The following is a 19,158-nucleotide window of genomic DNA, read 5'->3' on the forward strand; positions in this document are numbered from 1 at the left end:
ATCCAAGAAGAAAAGGTCAAGCACAGGTGGGACAGAGTATATAAGAGGAAAAAGACTAGGAAGGGTGACGTGGCATATATTCATATCTTACTGATTTTCTTGTTCTGCAGAAAATAAAAATCACCCATATTCCATTTGAATCTTCATTTAATCTTTTCTGTTCTTTAAAAACCTTATCAACAACCTAGTGAGACTAAGTATTGAAAAGAAAAAAAAGAGTCATGAGATCCTAGATGGGCTATATATATGGCCAAAATATAGCTTATAACAACTTAAGTAATCCTCGTCTTCTGAGTTAACTTTTAGGGTTGAGTTAGGTCTGGTTTCATAGTCTATCATAGATTTGATATTGACCACCCAATCTGCTAGCTTTCGGGTTTTAGACTTAACCCAAATTCAAGTGTGCAAAATAACAACCACAACAATAGACTTGAAACTCATGGGAACTTATGTTTCTAAGATGAATTACTTGAGTGAATTGAACTCAGTGCATTAGCTATATAAATGCATTATGGATTTAACTATAGTAACAAAATTTTAAAAATTCATTGTCTTAAGAAGTGGATTTAAAACCTAACTCAGTCCCACAAAACCAATTTGTAAAGTAAGGTTTGCACCTACTTATATATTCTAAATTGGCCTTATTTCTAGTCAATATGGAACTTCCAACACACCCCCTCATGCCGAGGTATATACATCTCGTGTGTGGGACTAGACATTAATGGGTGGTCCTATAGCAGCCTAGTAGCGGATGGAACAATATGTTCAACAAACAAAAGATCTAGCTAGGATAGTGATAGGTACAAAGGGAAGGCTTACAGCAGAAGTAAAACTGTATGATTTATTTTATTGTATGACAGACAATTTTAACTGTATGTAAGGTAGTTATTTGTCTGTAATAAGTTACATCTAACTTCTATAAAGTCAGAATGGACAGTTTTAGCAGTTTCTATCTTTAATTTGTAACTTGTGAAGGTTAGGAAGGGAAAGTCTTGTTCTGTCTAGTAACCAAAAAGTTTTATGTTGTTTTGGGTTCTCTCTTTAGAGGAAATTCAGTGAATGCTATATAATATTTTACAGTTTAGCCAAGTTTATTCATATAAGTCTGCAATACCTATCAAATAGGCTCTAACTCATGACTCTGATACTATGTTAAGAAGTGCACTTTAAGCTAAACTCAACCCCATAAAACTAGCTTGTAAGGTGAGGTTTGCACCTACTTATATACTCTAAATTGGTCTTGTCTCTAGTTGATGTGGGACTTCCAACACATTGTAAGCAAAATGTGACATCCGAGATGATTATCAGAGGAGTTAAATATGAAGAGAGAAAATGAACATGAGTACATACAAATACACACATACTCCATTGTATATGGGCATATATAGTCAGTAGTAAGAAGGGTATGACTGTATGTGGCTGTACATAACTCTAAATTAAAGAGGTTTATTAAATTTTCATGTAAGAGGTATGAGAAGATTGTAATAAATTACCTTTTACTGAGGAGTAGTCATTTGATGATTGGCCACTCTCATCAGACACACAGAGGAAAACTGAATTGTTCACAAGATTACCTAATGCAACCAAAATTCCAAGACAAAATTGTGCAAGCAAAAAAAATCCAGGTATTGGATAATGCCATAGTCCTACCATCTCCCAAATTTTCATGTCCTGTACATAAGTATGAAAAACTTTACAAAAGGTTGAAAGTATGTTTACTCAAATTGTCACTCTAAATGATTACCCGTCCAAGTTTCCAGTTCAGAAAGGTGAATGCCACATTAAATACATAGGTGCTAACAGCCCACAAGAGAATGAAGACAAGAAGCAGTCCATTCAATCTGTGCAGACGAAACAAGGAAGGAAAGGCATAAATAACATATCCAACGTAAGCAAGTAGCCCAAATGCACATAAGCTTGCAAAATGGAAGCTCCAAAAGGAAAGGGCAAACAAGGAGACCTGCAAAATAAAATAAATCAAGGGAATCAATAAATAAATCATTTGGTATTAAGTAAATTAAATGCGTATGAAATAAGATATAAGTAGTTGAAATGCATCAGTAGGGATCACAACTAATCTTATACCCATTGGATACATACAATGAGTACTATAGTACCAATATTCATTTGCCCGATGTATGTGTAGGAAGGGGGGACGTATCTAATGAAAGTGAGAGGAAAAAAGAAATAAATCTTGGTCATCCAATTCATAAATGGTCACGGTTGTTTCAATTAAGTATAATCTTAACAATCCATTGAATTATAAGGTCGAGATTTGTTTCTCGTGTGCTTTCACCCGTGTGTCTCTCTATGTAGAGATATATACACACACACATAGAGAAGTAGTATCAAATGACTTTGCTATAAATTACACCAACTACGACACTAAGCAATAACCTCTTATTGGATAATTTTATCTAAAAATATGTACTTAGAGTAAAAGTTTCTAATCACACACATATTAAAATAAAGAGGATCAAATGACACTAATATATATATATGCTACACCAACTATTACAATAAACAATAACTTCTTATTTGATAATTTTATCTCAAAATATAAGTTGGGATTAGATGTTCTAATCACTAATTGTTCAACATTCCATTAATATAGGTTTAATTGTACATTTTACAGCTCAACTGTCCATTTCTGTTATTTCACCATCAACTGCCAATAGAAAAAGGGGTAACATGACAATTTTATAGATGATGTCAAATTCTTTAATGTGGCAATGGTGCGTTGATATGCAATCAAAGTTAAAAAGAAGTCCAAAGTTTTGAAATTAAGGTAGTAAAAAATGTGTAAATTTTTTAAATTAAAGTGATCAAATGTGCAATAGGAGGTAAGATAGCAAATATCAAAAACCGTTGATACTATTCATAGAGGAGCAATTGCTCTTAAATAGAATACACAGACATAATAACTGAACAATCTAATTTATGATCGATATAATATATCCCTACAGTTTAAGATCAACAATCATGGTTGGAAGGAAAAGAACGACCATTTTGCCTCTCCTTTTGCTCAGATTCGTCGCACAAAAGAAATGCATATTTAGGGGTTTCTCAAACCAGGTCACATGACCCGACCCTTTTTGGAGTGTGACCCGTGCTCAATTCCACCCAAAACTTAGTGCACTAAATCAAACCAAAAATCGTAATTCATGCTATTCTGAAATCAATTTGAAAAATAAAGACCAATTTAGGAGCAAAATTGAGTGTTGCAAAGAATTATATCACATCAGTAGAGGATTGTATCTTATTGTAAGATATTAATAGTGTATCATACCATACAAATCGTGTATCTTACAATAATTACGGACATAGTTCCTAATATATATTCTGACATCAGTACAGTTGCTCTCTCTCATAATTCCATTCTTCAAGCTCTAACCAAGCATGTGGAGCTGAATATACTCTTCCTTCGCAAGAGAGTCATTAACAACATTTTAAAAGTTCTGTATATACCTTCTGATAAAAAATATGCCGATGCCCTCACCAAGTCACATGCTTACAGTTTTTGAGAGACAAGCAGAAAGTGACTTCTAGAGTGTCACCTTCAGCTTGAGGGGTATTGATGTAAGTTCCTCTTATATTTCGAATTCTAAGACAAGAAACTAAACCAAGTAAAAGAAAGAAGTTAAAGAAAATTCCCTCCTAAACAAGTTTATTTTCCTTAAGCATTTGCCTCAATCCTTGGTACGGTTTAGGGTCTCATCAGGTATGTTAGAGAACATAGTCGTTAAAGTTGTGGGTACAACATTCTCTGTATGTTTGGTATTTGTATTTCTTAGACAGTAAGTTATACTTTTATTGGTTGTAACTGTCAGTAGTTGATGTTCGTTAGTTAGAGTCCAGAAACATCGAATCTAGACCATCTTATTTTCTATAAATAACTTTGTGCTCTTCTATGATTCAATAAATAAAGCATTACAGATTCAGTTTACTTTTCTCTCAGTTTATCTTTTCTTTAGAACCTTTAGAATTTCAACACATGGACAGGATGGATAATGGATAAATGAATTGCATTACCGCCACTAATAAATATAAGCAAAAATTATGATCATTTGGCATCTTATCGTTTAACTTTAGAAGAATGATTTTTTGTATGTAATATTGTATCTTGTTTGGTTATTTTTAATTAATGCTCTTTATTTTGTAATCATACATGTTTTATTAGTTCACGAGTAAGGATCAAGGGAAATCATATTTCAATTTACTAAAATTCAAGTAATGAGGAAGGTGTGGTGATCTAACATTGTTACCCATGTCAATATGCCAAGTTCCTAATCCTAAACAAGATTATTTACCTAACATAAAGAGTGCACACACAGGTATATGAATGCAATTTTCCCTAAAATGTTAACTTAAAATAGGCTATAAAAGTACACCGATGGAGGAAAGATTAAAACAAAAGAGAGTCAAACCCTAAGATGATTTATCACTGATAACAGATTGCAACATGTTTTAAGAATATATACCGGGAAACCATACGTGAAAAAGTTGATACTGAAAGTTCGAAAAACAGCTCCTCTGAGTAAAACATTTGTGTGTCTCACACCAGATCTGCACATTTAATAAAGGCACTCAGCAAGATTTAAAGCCAAAATCCACATTCCCAAAAAACATCCGGAAACAAAAAGTGAGATGTAAATGAAAAAACAATAATATCATTCAATTAAAATAAGCAAAATTGACACATTAGTCACCAGTGAACATATATCTCAACTTCATTTCTCATATGGTTAGTCTTAGAGAAAAACTTCCATGTAGAAATTAAAAAAATAAGCAGGTAGTAAATCAAACATTGCCCATTGTGAAAATAATAGAGAATAGGTACGGGGTTAATCCCTCAACTTGGGACATATAATTCATATGTACCAAGCTTGTCACAAATATAATCAATTCTAGGTCACCATAAAGACTTGGTAAAAATATCTATTAGTTGATCACTCGAGTTAACGAACTCAGTCTTGATGTCTCCTGATATAATCTTTTTTCAAATAAAACGACAGTTAACCTCAATGTGTTTGGTCCTTTTATAAAAGACAGGATTAGAACTAATATGAAAAGCAGCTTGATTGTAAGTATCATTTGAGTGACATCTCCAAATTGCAACTCTTTAAGTAATTGTTTAAGCCAAACAAGTTCACATATAATCTCTTGTACTGTTCAGGATCTGAGAAAGGCTAGCCCTAACAAATTTTGAGTTCATCAATCAAGTTTCCTCTAAAATATCCAATGAATACTATATTTGAGATATAGAAAAACCATTATTGGATTGTGCTACCTCAATCCCTAGGAAATATTTAAGTTTGTCAAGATCTTTGGTCTCAAAATGGTGACAAAGGTGTTGCTTCATTTGGGAGATTCCATGGTAGTCACTCCCTGTAAGGACAATATCATCAACATGTACTACTAAATAGATACACCTAGCACTTGATTGACGATAAAAGACTGAATGATTTGCCTCACTGCAAGTCATATCAAACTATTGAACAACACTGTTAAATTTTCCAAACCAAGCTCTAGGAGATTGTTTTAGGCCATATAAAGATTTGTGGAAACGACATACCAATCCAGAAAACTCCCCCTAAGCAACAAAACCTAGAGGTTGCTCCATATAAATTTATTCCTGTAAATTGTCATTTAGAAAAGCATTTTTGATTTCCAATTGGTAAAAAGGTCGTTGTTAAAGAGCAGTCATGGCTATAAATAAGCACATAGAACCCATTTTTGCCACTGGAGAAAAAGTATCAACATAATCCAGGCCAAAATTTGTGTGTAACCCTTGGCCATAAGACGAGCTTTAGGTGATCAATAGTACCATCAAGACCCACATTAATAGCGAAGACCCATCTACAGCCAACAAAAGATTTTCCAAATGATAATGAAGTGAGTTCCCAAGTTCCACTATTCTAAAGAGAACTGATATCATCAAGCATGGTCTTATTCCAACCAAGATGGGCTAAGGCATCCCCTATAATTTTGGGAATGCACACAGTAGAATAGACCAAAGGCGTATAAAAAGATGGAGATAATCTATGGTAACTCAAAGTAGTGTAATAAGGAGATGAATTACGAGTAGAGCGAAAATCTTTACAGAGGGCAAGTGGAAGTGCAAATTCAGTTGTTAGAGCTAGAAGGGATGGAGGATTGGGCACTAAATGACCGGTTGGGGATTAGGACGTGGTCGTCAACTATACTCTTGAAGAGTTGGTGGAGGTAGAGGGTGGGGAGGTACACAACAGAAGGAGCACAAATAACACGAATATCGACTGTGGTAGATGGAGACACAAGGAGTAGATGGAGAGACACAAGGAGTAGATGAAGACGTAAACATAGGGGAGGAAACTTAAAAGTAAAGAGAAAACTCATTAAATGTGACATCGGCTTAAATGAAATAGCAACCAAGAGCAGGAGAGAAACATTTATATCCTTTGAATGTGACATCGGCTAAAATGAAATATGGCCAAGAAAAGGAGAGACATATTTATATCCTTTTTGTGATGTAGTGAAACCTATAAAGACACATTTGTGTGACCAAGGAGATAATTTATCAGACCAAGGAGATAATTTATCAGACCAAGACTCAAATTATGAACAAAACATGTTGGTCCAAAAACTTTAAGAGGTAAGGGATGAACAGGTTTATGAGGAAACAAAATAGAATGAGGGAGTTTAATATCTAACACTGAAAACGACATGCGATTAATAAGATAACAAGCAGTGAGAACATCATCACCCCAAAAAGAGTGTGGGACATCACCATGAACTAAAGTTGTACGAGTGGTTTCAATAAGATGTATATTCCTCCACTCAACCACCCTATTTTGTTGTGGTGTATAAATACAGAAGGTTTGATTCAGAATGTCATGAGAAGCAATAAAATGTTTAAAAGAATGAGAAAGATACTCGTGGTCATTACCACTATGCAAAGTTCAAATAGAAATCCCAAATTGATTTTGAACTTCATTGTAAAAGGATTGAAAGATAGAAAACACTTCAAAACAATTTATCATTAAGAATAACCAAGTACATCACGAATAATCATCAATAAAAATAACAAAGTATTGAAACTCTAAATTGGACTTAACACGGATAATCCCCAAATATCAGAGCGAACTAAGACAAATGGAGACGAAGCACATTGTGAGACACTAAAAGGAAAGGAACTACGACTATGTTTCCTTAATTGACATGACTCACTCGACAAACTTGATAAATTTGATGAATTGGAACAAGTTACTACATTTTGGCAAGACTAGGATGACCCAACTAAGCATGAAGGAGAGATGGAAAATATATAGCAGTGCCAACATGTGTAGTGGCTTGTAGGTGATAACGACCTTGAGACTCACATTTGGTGCCAATCATTCGTCACGAACTCGGTTCAGTAAAAAAACAAGATCTTTGGTAAAGGAAATAGGATAATCAAAGGAACGGGTGAGACGACTAATGGATAATAAGCTAAATGGAGACTCGAGAACATAAAGAACATTATCAATGGATAAAGAGGGAGAAAGATTAATAGTGCCAACACCATGGGAGGAGTCCCTAATCCATCAGCCATGATAACAGAAAGTAAATAACTTGTAGAAGACAGAGCAGAAAACAAAGATTTAATACCCATCATATGATCTATGGCACCTGAGTCAAGAACCCAAGGTCCATGAGTAAGGCCAACAAAAGATTACATGTGCATGCAACAGACGCAGTAGAACAAGGATACTGGTGATCCTCATACCATTTAACGAATTCATTGAACATAGAAAAAGGGCCTGTAGTATCATATGAAATGTGATCCACATTAAATGGTGGTGAGGGATGGTCAATTTGGACCACTGTAGTAGAGTGAGGAGGACAACCATGTAAGGCATACCACTGGTCAATTCTGTGATCAAGCTTATGACAATGCTCACACTTGTGACATCCTTTTCCTGGCTTGCGGGACGGGTTGTGCTCACCATGTTGAAATACCAAAGCAATAGAATTATCAGTGGAAGTCGGTATATCATCAATCTGTTTACTTGGTACATGCAAGAGGGTGGAAAAGTAGAAGTAAAATTGGGAACAACAGAAGACCCCATAATATGATCTCAAACATTGAGAATAGTCATCAAACAATCCATGTACAACTATAACATGAAGAACTTTGACCGTTGATCTAGTTCTTGAGTTGGAGTAGAAGCTGGAGGTAGTAGTTCACTAAAGTCATAAAGAAGAGAATTAATTTTGCCTACATATTCAGCCATGGGGCCATGATGCCATGACGCCATGACGCCATGGAGCTACAACATCAAGAAGATCATGACAAACACCATAAAGACGTTGAGTGTCATTAATGTACAACAATTTCGCTTGCTCCCAAACTTTTGAACATGTTTCATAGGTACTAAACAGTATTTTTAAAGATGATTTAATAGTGGACTTGATAACTATGCATAATTGAGCATCAATTTTCAATCAACGAGGAGCATCAATCGGAGCAATAGAAATCACACTCTGAGTAAAATGATCAACATACTCCTGACTCTTAAGCCAAAGCCGAATGTTTGATGTTTGGGAGCTACAACATCAAGAAGATCGTGACAAACACCATAAAGATGTTGAGTGTCATTAATGTACAACAATTTGGCTTGCTCCCAAACTTTTGAACATGTTTCATAGGTACTAAACAGTTGTTTTAAAGATGATTGAATAGTAGACTTGATAACTATGCATAATTGAGCATCAATTTTCAATCAACGAGGAGCATCAATTGGAGCAATAGAAGTCACACTTTGAGTAAAATGATCAACATACCCCTGACTCTTAAGCCAAAGCCGAATGTTTGATGCCCAAGTTGCATAATTTGTGCCATCTAATTTGTCAATGACGAGATGTATATTAACATAATTAGTATGAAATGGAGGATCAAACGTCGTGGAAGCACTAGAATTCAAAGATGAGACCATAAATAGGCGAAGGAGAAACCTTAAAATCCAAAGTGCTCCAATCAAAGCCACAAGCACAAATCTAGAAAAAGGAGAAGACGAGCTCGACGATGGTGGTCGTTGTCGGTGAAGTCGGAGGACATGCCACCACGTGCAACAAAAAGTGAAGTCACACCTGTGGTGGTCGCCTGGCCTAGACGATTAGAATGGTTGGGCCGTTGACCTAACCAGGTGATCCGGCAATGGAGACGATAGCGACGAAGGCAGCAGCAGTAGCATAGATGGCAACAAACAAGAGTCATGTCATAGACTAGAGCATGAGTTAATTACACAAGGCTTAAGCCTTATCCTCCTAAGCTATATTTGTTAGATAGATCACACATGATATTAGACTCAATTAAAGGCTGAATCATTAGAGATATCATTCACCTATAGACTTGAAAAATAGACATAGAATCTAAATAAGAAACAATGGAATAGTGAGAATGAGATGAACAGTCATAATTCAAAGAAAAAAACATATAAAGAATTAAGGTTACAAGATGACCAAATCCCTGTCCAAATGGCAAATGGGAAATTAGTTGTTGATGGAGTCATTTGGAGCAGAAGATGGTGTTGAAGGTAGGTTAGTAGACAATAAATAGGTGGTCTCAATGAAGCTAAAATCAACACAGAAAGGATACCACTGAAGAGAAAAGTAAGGATAACCTTTTGAAAGACAGCATATACAAGGAAGAGGCAGTTGAAAAACTCAGCAGAAAGTGTCTTTGGTTGGAATGAGATCATGGACAAAATAGGTAGAACCAAAGCCATGAAGAGAAATACTGTACAAAGCCTACTGAAGGTACAAGAGGAAGTAAGGAACTAGATTGCCAATGACAAACGAAGGCATGCAATTGATTAAATAGCATGTTGTAAGAAATGCATCATCCCATAAGTGAAGAGGGTCATTATAGTAAAAGTATGAGTGTTTCAACCCGGTGAAATTCCTTTTTTTTTTGTTTAAACATCACCGCTTTATTGTGGTATGTTCAGAATATTACATGAAAAACTCCCTCCTTTTAACTCATTACCAAGCTTTGTGAAAATATTTCTGTTGTCTGTTTTCATTAAAGTATAGTTCTTTTCGAGCAAAATAAACGGTAAGGCTGGGCTTCAATTGATGAAAACAAAAGGAATGGCCTTAGAGCTACAATTTAGATTGTATTACGTGTAGGATGAAATGAAATGAAACCTAATAAAATCTATACCATTTCATTTCATCCAACATACTCATTTTCCTCTTCCAACACCCAAAATAGAAGATGGGGTCAACTTATTCTATGCTAATTAGAAAAATAGAATGGAAATTTTCCTTCAATATGCACTCATTTACAGGTGCAAGAACGTATGCTTGAAAAAATATCACATAAGCACATTAGAAAACTATATTTATTTCCTTTTGATTACCTTGACTCACGAATGAAAAATGAATGCTTAGAGGGAAGCAATTGCTCAGTCAGGCCACAGTCTGTTCTGGAAATAATAAAACCCATCTCCTCCAAATCAGATTTAATAAAAGACAGCTGCACCACAACAAAGAATATTAGTCGAAGCAAGAGTAAAGTGAATCAGTGAACACAAATAATAAGGGAAAAGGAACTTTACTGTCATATATCATTATATTTTTATAAAATAGATATGTTAAATTGTAATTATGGTCCGCCTTTAAGTTTTCATTTGTGATTTTAGTTCGTTATTTTCTTTTTCTACAATTTTAGTCTCTATATTTCAAAATATCCCTATTTTGATCCAATATTTAATCTTACATACGTTTTATTTCTTTTATTTTTTATAATTTGATTGATTAAGTTATTTTCAATGGCATTTTAAATGAATATGTTGGGTTTATGTGGGTAAATACGCTAGTTCAAAAGTATATTCTTCAGTTTGCAACATGAAATATTGGTACTTAGATAATTCTATGGAGGACGTGAAGGAGGGGCTAGAGGAGTAGAACACAACTATGTAGGATGAAAGTGAAAAGGAAAAGGTATAGATGATACAAGAGATGAAGATGTGGGTGAAATAGGCACAATAGTGGATGTGCACCGGCCCTTCCCCGTTCTTTTGCTGGATTATTTCTTATGTAATCATAAAAGCTAATTTTTCAGGAATTTTAGACTAAGTTTCTTATAAATTTTGATTTGCAGCTAGTCCAGCACCAACTCTGCTATATATTTCTTGCTGGAAATGTCTCTTATCCCATTGATACCGAGTAGTGATTGATAAGCTAGGAAGTAAGAAAAAGGTAATAATAACTAATTAACTTTCACATGTTTGATTTTCTAATTTATTATTTAGAATTATAGACTTTGTTTGGCAATTAATTTATTTGTTTTTATCTTTCTCAACTGAACTCCCCCTTTGGGAAATCATAGATCAAAGATGGAACAACCAATTGCATCGGCCATTGCATGTTGCCAACTATTATCTTAATCCCATGTTGCCCTATAATCCTGAATTTAAAGTTGATAATGAAATGAAGCATAAAATGTATGATTGTTTAGATAGGTTAGTGGAAGACATGGATGAGATCTCTAAGATCGATGCTTAGATTGAGAATTTGAAGAACAAATGAGGATTTTTTTGGAAGAGCTCCACATGCACTTTAAACAAAACTCCAACACAGCAGTGGGAATCACGTAGTGATTAACATCCTGAGTTACAAAAATTTGCTTTTAGAGAATTGATTTGGACTTGAAGTCATCCGATTGTAAGCGTAATTGGTGTTTGTGAGGAAATATTCATGATTGAACAAAAAGGATTTTAGAGAAAAAAAAAGAACTAATACATTCATGATCTTGCTTCTGATGATGAACGGACAATGGAGGAGAATGAAGAAAATTCATATTTAAATGCTGCATATGAAGACATCTTAGGATACTGACTTTGATTAAGGTCACTCCTCCATCCTAAGATCATAGATGCAAGAATCTTTTCGAAGTAGCATACCATTACTTCACTCTGTTCCACCATTGTAGTAGCCACTCCAACCAATATTGACTACTATATATCAAGTTACACCAACAGCACTTTCAACCACACTTGTAATCAAAACACACTTGTAATTTTGTAAGTGGGTCTCATATTCATAGCAAAACATGTGATCCACGCATTTAAAAAGTCCGCGAACACTCAACCACATCCTCCCCATTGTTAAATGCAAGTACCAAACTTGTTACAAATATAATCAATTATAGGTTTTCATAAAGACTTGGTGAAAATATTCGCTAATTGATCACCTAAGTTAACAAACTCAGTCTTGATACCTTCAGATACAATCTTTTCTCGAATAAAATGACAATCAATCCCAATGTGTTTGATCCTTTCGTGAAAAACAGGATTAGAGCTAATAAGAAAAGCAACCCGACTGTCACATATAAGTGTCATTTGAGTAACATCTCTAAATTGCAAATCTTTTCGTAATTTCTTAAGCTAAACAAGTTCACACAAAGGCCATAGCTCTATATTATGCTTTTGCACTAGATCTTGCCACAACACTTTGCTTTTAACTCTTCCAAAAATCAAGTTACCTCCAACAAAAACACAAAATTTGAAAGTAGGTCTTCCATCAAAAGGAGAGATCCTACCTAGTCAACATCTTAATAGCAACAACTTTAGTATGGTTACTATGACCATATATATATATATATATATATATATATATATATATATATATATATATATATATATATATAACCTTTTCTAGGAGATTCATTATTGTACTTTAATATAAGAATGATTGCATTTCAATGATCTGCACATGGAGAATTGAGAAATTGACTCACCTCACTGCCTGTGAAGGAAATGTCAAAACGAGTAACAACAAGAAAGTTCAATTTTCCAACTATCTTTTATACTTCTCAGGATTTGAAAAAGGCTCCTCCTATCAAGAACTTTTGAGTTCATCAACCCATTAATGTCTAGTCTCACGCTCAACATGTATATACCTTGGTGTGAAGGGAGTGTATTGGAAGTCCCATATCGACTAGAGATAAGGACAATTTATAGTATATAAGTGGGTGCAAACATCACCTTACAAGCCGGTTTTGTGGGGTTGAGTTAGGCTTAAAGTCTACTTCTTAACAAAGCCAACGAGCATAAATCCAAAAAGAGGAGACAACGATCTCGACGGAGGTGATCGTTGTCGAAGACGATGTGTAACACATCACTATGCGTGGCAAAAAAAGGGAACAAGTGTGCAACTTCGAGCAACATGTGAGAGTGTGTGGCTACTTCGATGACAGCATTCTTGGTGACATGGTGGTCACCTGTTTTGAGCAATGGCTCTGACAATGACAGCGGCCGTTGCTACGCTACGACAACGGAAAAGAAGGTGTATATGCAGCTACCTGAAAACCCTAGCTCTAGATACCATGTGAAAGTAGTGAAAACTAGGTATAGGATTAATTCTCCTGTGTAGAAAATACACATAGGGTAGTATATTTATAATGAAGAATAATAAAAGAAAATATGGGCGCCCAAATAAACATAATATTGTAACTAACATAAGATATTGTAACTAACAATATCTAACACATCTCAACAAAAATTACAACTTCACTATGATAGCACCATTATTATTTTACTATGGTTAAACAAGAGTGAAATGGTACCTATAAAACTTTAAGGCATCATAAGCTTACCAATGTGCAAAAAGAGAAATACAATACTATTAAGTAGAAAAAAGAGTAATGGAATAATCAACAACATAGACATTGTCAGGTTTGGTATATTCTACAAGTAAGCTCTACTACATTAAGAATAAAATATACCACAAGTAAAGTGTGAGAGTGGGCCTACTTTACCTAAAAATTTAAATGTGAAAGCCCGAATGTGCTAAACTAGTCTTTTTCAATCATATTCAGTATTAAAAATAAAATAATGAAAAAGATACATACCATTGTATAGTAAAACAACAGAGAAATGCTAGAACAAACTTGAGGCCACTCAGAATTGGCAGATATTTTGTACAGACCAATTAAATCAGCCATCCAATGCAGCATACTAGGAAGTTCCATGGGAAGCTGATATATGTAAAGCAGGAATATATTAAAACCTGCATACAGCTGAAGAAGCCTCCACCACCTTTAGAACCAATAGCACAGACAAAAGCCTGTAAGACACTGAAAGCACCAAATACCCTAAAGAGATTATGAACACGCATAAAGGAAAAATCAAATAAAAATCACCTGAAAAGGCCAAGAAAATTGCTTGTCAGAGACCAATCCACTAGACCAACACAACTACCTATGAAAAAAGGTAGAGATGCCCATGAAGGATGGCTAATTCCAACAACTAGTTGAATGGCAGGCAGCAGCAAGCAAGATGCCACCCGAAGGTGAGAACCTTCAATACACAAATAGAGTATCCAATGACATTATTTGCAACAATATGCGGTTGCTAGAATGACAACTATAAATAAATATATTGGTCATAAAATATTAAGGGGATAAAATGGTTCAGAGAAACAAAACAAAAATAGACACGCTAAAAATGAGACAATTACCGAAGTTTTAAAGAACTAAACATGTGTGAATGGTTAAATAATGATAATACAACTATGGCTCTGAATGGTAAACTAAAGTTGTGCATGAAAGCTTTAGATCCTAATGGTTTCCATTTAAGTAAAACAGAGTATATGGAATCCTAGTTTAACCAAACACGCACTAGCATTGTATTAGAGGTAAAAAAATGGAGATTATAACAAACCAAAAGTCACAATACTTAGGCATCCCTATAATCCAAAATATTTGAGAAATGGTGACATGTAAATCTTAAAACTCTAGTGCGGCAGACAAGTGGAGGAATGTATTTTGCGTTACTTGTGATTGATCAAAAGAAGTTTCTAGAACTAAAAAAGGTAAATCTTATCACAACCATACAACAAGCCATGCTTCATGGTAATAAGTTTTGAGACATCAACGACATAAGCTAAATGTTGAGAAAATGAGAATGTTGGGTTGAATGAGTATAATAATTTCAAGTGGGAGTCGTGCTAATAGGAAAATAAGTTTCAACAACAAACTATGGTTTGACCATGTATAGAAAAACAAGAAGATAAAAACACTAATGACGGTTGATCAAATACATAATATCCTAATAATGCAAGGCAGAGCAAGGTCAAGCAAAACATTAGGTGAGACCATTAAAAAGAATTTAGAGCCTATAATGGTCTATCTGCAAACTTAATTTCTCTAAATCCTTTAAAAGGGTATTGAGCATCTGTTTGTCAAGAAGTTCCACATCATTTGTCTCAATTATTGGACAACTTTGCCAAATGACTCATCTAGGAAAATCTCATTATGATAGACTTGCCTTTTGTAATAGGCATCTAAAAAGGGGGTGTTCAAAAGTCCGATATAACCTGCATCAATTCTTAGAGTACAACTTATATATTTGTCATACAACTTTTCTTAATATCAATTGGTTTTAAGATGAAATTTGATACAGTTTAGTCTGGATGAGGATATTTATGCTCCATGCACCATCTTGTACCATTGGCCTAGTTTAAAGACCAACAACCACATTGTATACAATTACACTATTTCACATGGCATCACCAATTCCCTAAATCTTTCCTTCTATTGGCTCTATTTTTTTCTCTCCATAGGACAAACCCACTGTTCATTAAAAACACCAAACAAGTTATCCTTAATATATTAGAAGCTGATGGGCAATGCAAGAACAAATAAGAACAAGATTCACAACCCAGTTGGCACGTCATTAACAACAACCCTCCAAACAAAGGATTTAAACTTGGAATGAGCATCAAATACATTGATCCAGGGGAAGGAAACATCAATGGGAGAATTGGAACAGGATTTGGAAGAATGTGAACCCCCAATGTATAGAAAACAAATTCTCTTATTTGAATTAGAAGAGAGATGAATAGAGCACATCATTCAAAGAATCCCGTCACTTGGATTCTAAAAAAGTGAAAAATTCACAAAACAACTGAATAGGATAAAGAATAAACTTAAAAACAGAGGCATTGGATAACGAAGAGAGATGAAAAGTCTAGCAAATGCATGAGAAAAAGGAAAGTAAAAGAACTAAATAAGAATAATCATGTGGTATAAATTTTCAGGGCCTATCATGCAAAGCATTGACTAAGAGAATAGTATCTCATTCACTAGAATGCAAGCATACTTCAACTAAGTCCATCTTTAGTTCAATCAACCAAGAAAAATGTTGTTTGTCACAAAAAACAATTCAAAGAAGAATGCACATTTATTTGCATAAGCACGAAAGATGACATCCATATGCCAACACTGGACATTTCATATTATGTGTTCACACTTGGTACAAGGCAATCATAATACAAGAGAACAAAGAAACAAAAGGATGAAAGAAACTACTTACAAACCTATATGTTCTATAATTGATAAGAAATGATCCCAAGACGAATCTCGCCATGTTTTCAGAAAATGTCTCTTCCCATATATATCAACCAACGCAACTAGAAGAGCTAGCAGTTGTATAACCAAGAAATAAATTGCATAGGGTGATTTCCATGACTGAACTCTGCAAGAGCATAACCCAGAATTAATAAATCAGTATGTTTATAAAAGGGAAAATCAGTAGCAAATGAGAAATACAATAATCTCACATCATAAACCCAATCAACTTTGCCCACCAAGCTTGTGGCACACTCTGTGACATTGGTTGAGCAGCCCATATTACCAAATAAGTCACTTCAGAAAGTATTGCAACTACAGAAAAGATAACAATTGGCCACAGCAACAAAAGCCTCCTGCGGAAATGAAATCCTACAGCAAGGAAAACAGAAATAGTAGTAGTTAATTGAAACTGTTAAAACCAACACGAATTAGTAAAACTTAGTTTCAACAAGTTTCAACAATCATTAACCCATATGAATAATTATGTTCAATTGCTATCACAAGGACCATTAGCACTTAATAAATATAATCATTCAAAAGGAGATCTACCAAGTCATCTTTCAAATAGAAAGTCAGAATGAATTCTCTGTTTCAATAAAAAAAATTAAAGGGGTGTGGTTGATTAGATTGACACAATTACATCATTGATTGTTAATATGTTCCTTATTTTTTCTTTTTCTATGGTTCCTATTCACAAATTTTTGAAAATCATAGAAGGGCTACATTCCTTACTGAATATACGGCATAAAATGGTGGGAGGAACTCTGTCCGAAATTATCTGTGTGAGAGACTATCCTAGCAACTAACAATTATAAGTATTAAAAAAATTACTACGAGAAGCAAATTCACTATTAATCTGCAAATGATATACAGAACCTGTCAACTACCCAGTAATAAAAGAGAAGGGGATGAGAGAATAGTTCTCTTCAACGTAGAATTCTCATGGCAAGGTCGTCATTTAAAATTGTGGTAAAATATCAAAATTATAGTTTAACACTTCAAAAGCAACAATAACATGGAAACGAACAGAAAGAACTAAGCAGCTTACCTAATTGTGATACATTGTACAGGATGAGAAGAAAGGCGACCAAATCAACAAGAGAGATCAAACTCCAGTTGATTAAAGCAGCTGCAAGAAAGGAGCAGATAAAATCAGCACATACTTCAATAGCGGAGTACATATTCCATCATGTGTGTTCTTTACATAAAGAAATCTGACATAAAAAGGTAATTGAAAACAACATTTAAAAAATACACCTAATACGTTTACTAAGAGTAATAATAATATTCCTTCTAAATCATGAGACTAAGAAATAAAAATATAAAATCACACAATATATATGTGGATACTGCCACAACCCAGTCGCTAGTGCCTACTCACTGTCACTTCAACATTAATAATAAATTATTCACTATAAGAGCATCTAGTGATTAACGAGTTCACAGTGATTCTAATCTAGTTAATTCAGAATCTTCAAATGCAATATTATGATGTACGATGACATGAATTTCACTAGGATTAAAACAATAACTGCATAAAATCAAATCAATCAGTAATGACGAACAACCTATGCTGTCAACTTCGCATATAATATATTACAAGTTTTAGCGTCCAAAACTATATTCAATCCAACTAAGAAGCTCACTCTTACTTCGTTGAGAAAACACAAATTGCAAATAACGGTACCTGACAGAAGCAGTGAAGGCAGCACGAAGCCGGCGAGAAACTTTCCCATTGAATTCGGAGGCAAACACGGCGATCACATCGAGATTCAAATCAATCAATCAGCTGGTACGAGATTCGATCGTTTCTTCGTGAAATGAGTTTTTCCCGAATCGCGAAGTACTTTCCGGCGCTAAGAGAAAAACTCGCTGCAAACTACCGCCAACTCTATAAAACGGAAATGTTGGTTTCACGCTTTTCTTTTCTTCGCTGCAAAGTTTCAGTTTGACCCAAATTTTCGCAGATAAGATGCTCCAACAAAACACACAGAAATGGGAGCTCCGTTGATCGAGATTTTTCTAAAAGCACAAGCGAACGAAGATAACGTATAAATAAAAATAATTAGTTTTTTATGATGCGTATAAATAAATAAATAAATAACAAACGATTTTTAGCCAAAATCGTGCTAGACAAGGACGAGGTAGAAGGGAAGCAAATACTGCTGAAAAGTTAATAATTATGCGACTCCCTATGCTGCCATTGTCCAATTAGAAAATTTCTCGTATAAAATAAAATAAAAAATAAATTGTTTTCCATTCTCGTGCTTTTGGAACCGCGTTGCTTTTGCCTGAAGCCGGCTCATGTGGCAGGGTAAGATGGTCATTTCATCATTTGAGACGTTTTTCATTTTGGTGCCATTTCCTTTTAAAACCGTGACTGGTGGTGCTCTACAAAATTTTGACAGAGTACCAAATATTTCTGTTGTTAACCTACCAGTCTTCAACTTACAAATCTCAGGGATTCGTGGAACAAAGGATAGAAGTGTCTTTTACGAAAATAACAATGGGGATAGAATTGTCATCCCATAATGTAAAAATATGTAATACTAAAGGATCAAAAATTAAGTTCAAAATTTTGCTATATGATTTTTAGGAAGAGTATTTTTTTTAAAATATAGTTATATATTAACTTGAAACAAAAATATATATACAAACATCTGGTCAGCAATAATATAAAAAGTAAACTAAGTATTAGTAGTTTTAAACTATTACTTAATGAAAAAACCACATAACATTTAATAATTTATAATGATAAATTAAATTTCACTAATAAA

The 19,158-nt window shown here is 34.3% G+C and overlaps 1 protein-coding gene and 1 pseudogene across 2 annotated transcripts in view; both read right to left on the minus strand.

The window, feature by feature from the left end:
* Positions 1-18,458, minus strand: part of LOC124846695 (piezo-type mechanosensitive ion channel homolog) — a 37,035-nt gene extending 18,577 nt beyond the window's left edge. The window contains exons 1-10 of one of the 2 annotated variants that reach the window (XM_047324012.2): positions 18,069-18,458; positions 17,430-17,510; positions 16,591-16,750; positions 16,348-16,505; positions 14,171-14,327; positions 13,880-14,066; positions 10,386-10,501; positions 4,482-4,566; positions 1,745-1,960; positions 1,494-1,671 (exon numbers count right to left, since the gene is read on the minus strand). In XM_047324012.2, coding sequence (XP_047179968.1) covers positions 1,494-1,671; positions 1,745-1,960; positions 4,482-4,566; positions 10,386-10,501; positions 13,880-14,066; positions 14,171-14,327; positions 16,348-16,505; positions 16,591-16,750; positions 17,430-17,510; positions 18,069-18,117 — 1,387 coding nt within the window. In that variant the 5' untranslated portion in view covers positions 18,118-18,458. The remainder of the gene's footprint in view (positions 1-1,493; positions 1,672-1,744; positions 1,961-4,481; positions 4,567-10,385; positions 10,502-13,879; positions 14,067-14,170; positions 14,328-16,347; positions 16,506-16,590; positions 16,751-17,429; positions 17,511-18,068) is intronic. The other variant, XM_088096895.1, reaches the window with a different exon arrangement.
* Positions 6,848-9,725, minus strand: LOC148194352 (uncharacterized; annotated as a pseudogene).
* Positions 18,459-19,158: the final 700 nt, after the last annotated feature.

The sequence above is a fragment of the Vigna umbellata genome, chromosome 8 (genome assembly GCF_029865625.1).
Source record: "Vigna umbellata cultivar VRB3 chromosome 8, Vumbellata_1.0, whole genome shotgun sequence".
Taxonomy (NCBI): domain Eukaryota; kingdom Viridiplantae; phylum Streptophyta; class Magnoliopsida; order Fabales; family Fabaceae; genus Vigna; species Vigna umbellata.